Source organism: Electrophorus electricus, chromosome 8 (assembly GCF_013358815.1).
Source record: "Electrophorus electricus isolate fEleEle1 chromosome 8, fEleEle1.pri, whole genome shotgun sequence".
NCBI classification, from domain to species: domain Eukaryota; kingdom Metazoa; phylum Chordata; class Actinopteri; order Gymnotiformes; family Gymnotidae; genus Electrophorus; species Electrophorus electricus.
The window spans coordinates 2,208,517-2,214,115 of record NC_049542.1 but is presented as its reverse complement, the minus strand read 5'-3'; the positions used below and the strand labels follow the sequence as shown (position 1 = coordinate 2,214,115).

The 5,599-nt window shown below is 37.2% G+C and overlaps 1 protein-coding gene across 1 annotated transcript; it reads left to right on the top strand.

Moving 5' to 3' along the window:
- Nucleotides 1–811: 811 nt before the first annotated feature.
- Nucleotides 812–5,315, top strand: LOC118241844. The gene is made up of 6 exons (XM_035529156.1): nucleotides 812–827; nucleotides 969–1,162; nucleotides 2,448–2,602; nucleotides 3,967–4,427; nucleotides 4,718–4,923; nucleotides 5,098–5,315. The coding sequence occupies exons 1-6, from the start codon at nucleotides 812–814 to the stop codon at nucleotides 5,293–5,295; spliced, it is 1,230 nt and encodes a 409-aa protein (XP_035385049.1). The 3' UTR covers nucleotides 5,296–5,315.
- The last annotated feature ends 284 nt before the right edge of the window (nucleotides 5,316–5,599 follow it).

Here is a 5,599-nt window from a genome sequence, read left to right as displayed (position 1 = left end):
ATCTATAGGACTTGATAGAAAAAATGTAAGAAATGCATCCCTCAGCATGTCTTCCAGCGAACCTGTTGACAAACGAGGTGCAGAAGGTGTCGCCTCTATTTTCTAGTTAGACTGGTCCTCCTCACTTTTGTAACAATATGATATCTGAAATAGGTCATTGTGGCAAGCCTGCAAAAGGTTTTGTTTAAATAATGCACAGGACTTTATGGGGAGGGGGGATTAAATTTCTGGTGTATTTCCTATATTAACCTAAAGGCAAATAACACAATATTACACATTATTAAAATAAAAATTGCTTTTCATTTAAGGCAAAAAGTTCTACCTTGGCTTTATGTCTTCAGATAGGAATGACACCTACCCAACAACATTGATTATGCAATTAGTCATTCATTATGAGCATTACAAACATACCAGTAAACTATTCAGCCAAAGATGTGCCTTTTCCCAGTACAGAAATGTAATGTAAATGTACAGAAGTAGAGAAAGTAGAGTTTTATAGGGAAACTTCCTTTTTCTTTATCTTTCATCACCTTGTCTTGGGTTTCCTCAGACCTTTGACAGCAATTTCTTTCTGTGTAAGAGGTGGGGTGTGCATGGTATAAAGGTTCTCCAGTGAGACCTCAACACACTGTACCAGCAAGAAGTACAAAGATTTACAGGTAAGGTTCCCTTCTTAGTATTTGCACATTTTTTATTTTAGGTTCATGAACCAAAACGTAGTCCAGTTGTTCTGTTTGACGGCGTCATTCTAATCTCTTTTACTGAATTATAGGACACCACTGATTACAAGTCTTCCCTGGTCTTACATACAATGGCTAACAGCAAAGGCAAGTTTTAATTTATTATTTTTTTCAGAGTGATTGATTGTACTTTTTTCAATTCTTTAGGACATGAGAAGGTTTAGACATTATACCAGCATGGGTGGTTGACCACATGTTTCATTCAAATATGTTTTAACCGATTCACAGAACTTGTGCCAACCAACTCCGTATGGAGTCCAGGATTCACAGAGGAGCTTCTACCAACTTCTATGCAGATATCCCTGCTGTACCACATCTCCTACCTGTGTCTGGCTAAGTTTCCAAACATGGAGAGGCTCCTCAGGAAGCGTGCTGTGGAAACACAACTTCTCTTTGGATCCTCTGAAGCTCTTCTGCTGAAGGTATGGTGTCAGTGTAGGGTGAGATCTCTGGTCGTTTCTGTCTGTCAGGAAGAAAATAATTTATAATGAATGAATAACAATCAATGACCGTATTGTGTAAAACACTGGAATCCAAAGGTATAATGACAGATTGGATATTCTAGTGAATTTACAGCAACACTTCACCTTAAAATATCAGACATAGCAAAAAAAAAATATCAAACTGATAGTTTAAAGTTTTCTAGAAAATGTGTTGATAAATTATTTTGCAAATTAATATAAAGTGATATTCAAAACTACATGCCACCATAATTAACATTAGACTTATAAGAGAAATATAACCAACTGAAAGCATTCTTATTAGTAGAACGCTACATTTTCGGGATAACAAAATAGAGTCAGATCTTTGGAATCAACCTGTCCAGGTACTGAATCAGTGTCCTCCAAAACACTAAAGAAAAATATAATGAAATATCCAGTAGATTTAAATAGCTGATTAACTAAATATATAAAATGAGAAACCATATATTAAAAATACAAAATGATTTATTTTGTACAATCTCTTTTGTTCCATAGAACAAATTTGATCATTTCAAAAGGACTTTCTGATTGGCATAATGACACATTAAGTAAAATTATGGCCTTCTCATTTGGGAAAAAAAATGTAATTCCAGATTAAAATCCAAATCCTTAAACTGACAAACAGTTTATTTTAAAAGTGTTATCAATGGAAGAAAAACAAAGTAAATGAAGATCACAATTTTGACAGATGTTCAGTACTAGAGGTTTTGTAACATAATAGCATCTGTTTCTATATTTGAAGAGCATGTAATCAGAGCATGTTCTCTGTTAGCTGGAAATCTGCTTTTACATATCAGGAGAAAGAGTTGGGTAAGATGAGACAGACCCTCTGCCTTGGTCAAAACTCTATAAACTCCTTCCTCTTGGGGCTGATTATTGATGGAGATTAATAATTGGAGATTGATGTGATCTGCTGTGTACTTATTCTTATATGATCAATCTAGACAAAGAGTTAAAAGTACTACAGCTACAAGGTCACACAGTGTCAGAGTACAGACCTGTAATCAGACCTGCTCAAGTACCACAGAACCAATTTGAAAGGCAGGAGGCGAGATGTTTGTAATCACATCACCATAAATGTCTCTGAATCCTTAATGAGCTCAGTAACTGGATTGTAGCCAATATGTCCATCACATGGAGGAACAGCAGCAGCAAAGGTCATATAAGGTGGGAGGTAAATGCTAAATTACATTCTGCATATCTTATGTTATTCCTTCCACCACAGTGTATGGGCACCAGTCAGAGCCTGGTTTCATCACTGTTTCCAATGCTGATACAAGCTATTGAAAAAAACAAACCAACACTGGCGGTAAGGTACCTGGAAAAAGCAAGAACCTGGATTGGTGAACTTATTGCAGATGTGGACAAGATGGTGCAAAGGTAACAACATGTATTTTTTGCAGCCTAGATCACCATGATGTATAGAAATGGTGTGAAGCAGTGCTGTTCTGTTAGTAGAGAAATGCATGTCAGATTAATAGTTTGAAAGTTAAATAATTATTAGCTTTTAGAGTTCTTCAATTTCAGTTTTATTCTGGTGTCTGTGACGCCTGTGCTGATGTGAAGATTCATATGTTGTACTTTAAAGCTGCACTATGTAGATTTTTAGAATTGGCGACCACTCTGGTGGAAGTATGCAACCGCATGAATCATGAACATATTGTAAAGTGGGTTGTGCTGCCTTCCATTTCCCCAAGTGAATTTATCTGATGATTGCGAGTGCATTCATGTTGAAGGAGTTTTCACAGAGAATTTGATCAGATCTCTCTGGAATGCTCTCTCAGGATGTAAGTGCATTATCTAACTTACTCTTCTAATCATCCAACAGATACGCTACAGCCTGGTAGCACAGGCATAATGTTAGCCAAGTTTAATTTAAAGATATAGTTGCATACATGAAAGGAGGGAGACGGTAGCACTGGAAATAATCTGAGAGATTAAAGGCTTTCCTTGTTCAGACATGAGAGGACAAACTCTGAAACAAAAAAGACACTCTCAGCAAAGTGATTATATCATAATATTAGCGAATTTGCCAGCTAACATTGGCTACATAGATAAAACAGCTTAACATTTACCTTGTACAATACACAAGATAACATTAAATTCCAAATCAATAACAAATTGCTTGTTTGCTTGCTAGCTAGCAAACCACCAACATAATATACCTGTTCAGCAATCAAAAATAGACCAACATTCCTGAACCCCTGCAGGCTGTTGCCACCCCTGAAAAGTCAACACAATGTGTAGGAGTCACATGCGGGTAATGCTGCAGAGGATGACTGGGGTTGCCGTTCTGATGCCTCCATATGAGGCAGTATCTCTATCCTTCAATTCACTGACTTTCAGCACTTTCAGAACTGTGAGCCACGCCCCCTGTAACATTACTCAGGGAAACAGCCAATCGAGCTGGACCTTGTTTTTGATCCTGTGCATGTGATTCGTTAATTCATAAAGACATCTGATGTGGTTCAGAAAACTCTTGCCAAATCTGATCCAACAGTTTTGAATCTCAATGAATATTTCATGCTTTATAGTGTGACTCGCAGAAAGACACTATATTTTAGCAGAATGTTTTTCCTCTTGGCTTAGTAATGTGAATTCTTTCAATTTTAACAAACAAATGTTACCTAGTGCAGCTTTAATGACACAGTGACATAGACTGATAACAAATAGCTGGAATCTTCTCAACCTACAGACACACAAAATAAATGAATGTTGACTATTTTCACATTTTTTATATTTAGCTATGTTAAACACAACAAACACGTGGCCACAACTACCAGTGACATCAATGAAAAGGCAAACACTGAGGCCAAGTCTGAGAAGCTTTCCAAGGAAGTTCAGGAAATGGAGGGAGCTATAAAGACCCTTGAAAAAAAGATTGCCAGAGTTAGGAACGAGCTTGAAGACACCAAAAGGAAGATAGATGCCAAAAACCTGGAACTTGAGAGTTATGTAAGGGACGTGACAAGCAAAAGCTCAGGCCTCGGAATCTTCGCTGCGATTGTGCCGTTCATTGGGCCAATCGTCAAGTCCATTTACCATGCCGCAACATCCCCCGCTGCTGCTGCAAAAATCAAAGCTCTTGAAAACCAGCTGAATCAGCTCACCTCTCAAAAGACGGCTCTGATGAACCAACAGTGGAACATTGAGGTCCAACAGATTGACTTACAGATGAAACTGGCCAAAGTAAAAATCGACAATGGTGAGTGATGATTGGTGATGTCTGCTGGATGACTGTTTTTGGTTATGTATGCTTGTGTGTCTGTTAACAGTTTTTTGAATAAGCTCATGGGTTCTGTGTGTAGTGTTACTGGACCAGTTCATCTCCACACATGTACATTAGTAAATGAGACTGTAAAGAATCTATTTTAAGAATACAAAAGGACACAGAGCTCTGAAAACACTTCCATAGCAAAACACTGCACAATTTTGCTGTCCTGTACTCATTGTTGGTTTAAATAAGCAGTCTGTGTTTCTGTTTGTGTGTACCAGGCTCTATACCCAGCCCTGTCCACCTGAACGAGGTCCAGCGATATCTGACTAAAATCCAGAACATTCTGATTCAGATGAAAAACTTCTGGGAAAAGGTGCACAGTATGCTGGGTGTCATGCAGAAAAAGACATTTGTTAATGAAGATCTTGTTGATGAACCTGAACTTAAAGAAGAATTTGTGAATTCAATCCAAAAGGCTTCAGAGGTAACTGATATTTGAAACAGTTACAGTAAAGTCAAATTACAATATACAATGACATTTTTTTAAAATTCAAAAACACTGAACATTAGAGTAATGCCTGATAAGAATAATGTGGAATCTATTGTTCATTATGTAAGTCAGAACAGTTGTCTAAATGGTTTTGTATCTCTTTTACAGATTTGGTCAAATTTTGGTGGTTCCTGTGATAAAGCTGCTAAAATATTCAAAATACAGTCCAAGGATGCCTATGCGTTCCTGGAGATTGATCCATCGTCTCTCTCAGACGCCGTGTGGCAGGAAGAGTATAACAGTGTGATGGGACAGCTACAGGAAATGAAAGTCTTGAACCAGACTCCAGCAGCCATCCAAAACTAAAGCATTAAATACTACTGTGCATTTCCCCTTTGAGGCTGTCAAATCAAATACTCTGTTAATTGGTGGTCATATTTTGGTAATTTTTATAGATAATATTGATTTTCTGCTTTTAAGTACAATCAGTCATTCATTTTTTATTCAGAACTATATGACCTTGTAGTCAGTCATACACAATTTACAATGTATGTGTACCTGATTAGAATAGCGTTGCTTTCTCATCTAAGCCTCAAATCATTCAAGGCTGAAAAAAAAAATCTTTCTCCTCTTTTAATCTCCCATAATGAACTTTACTGCCATGTGAAAC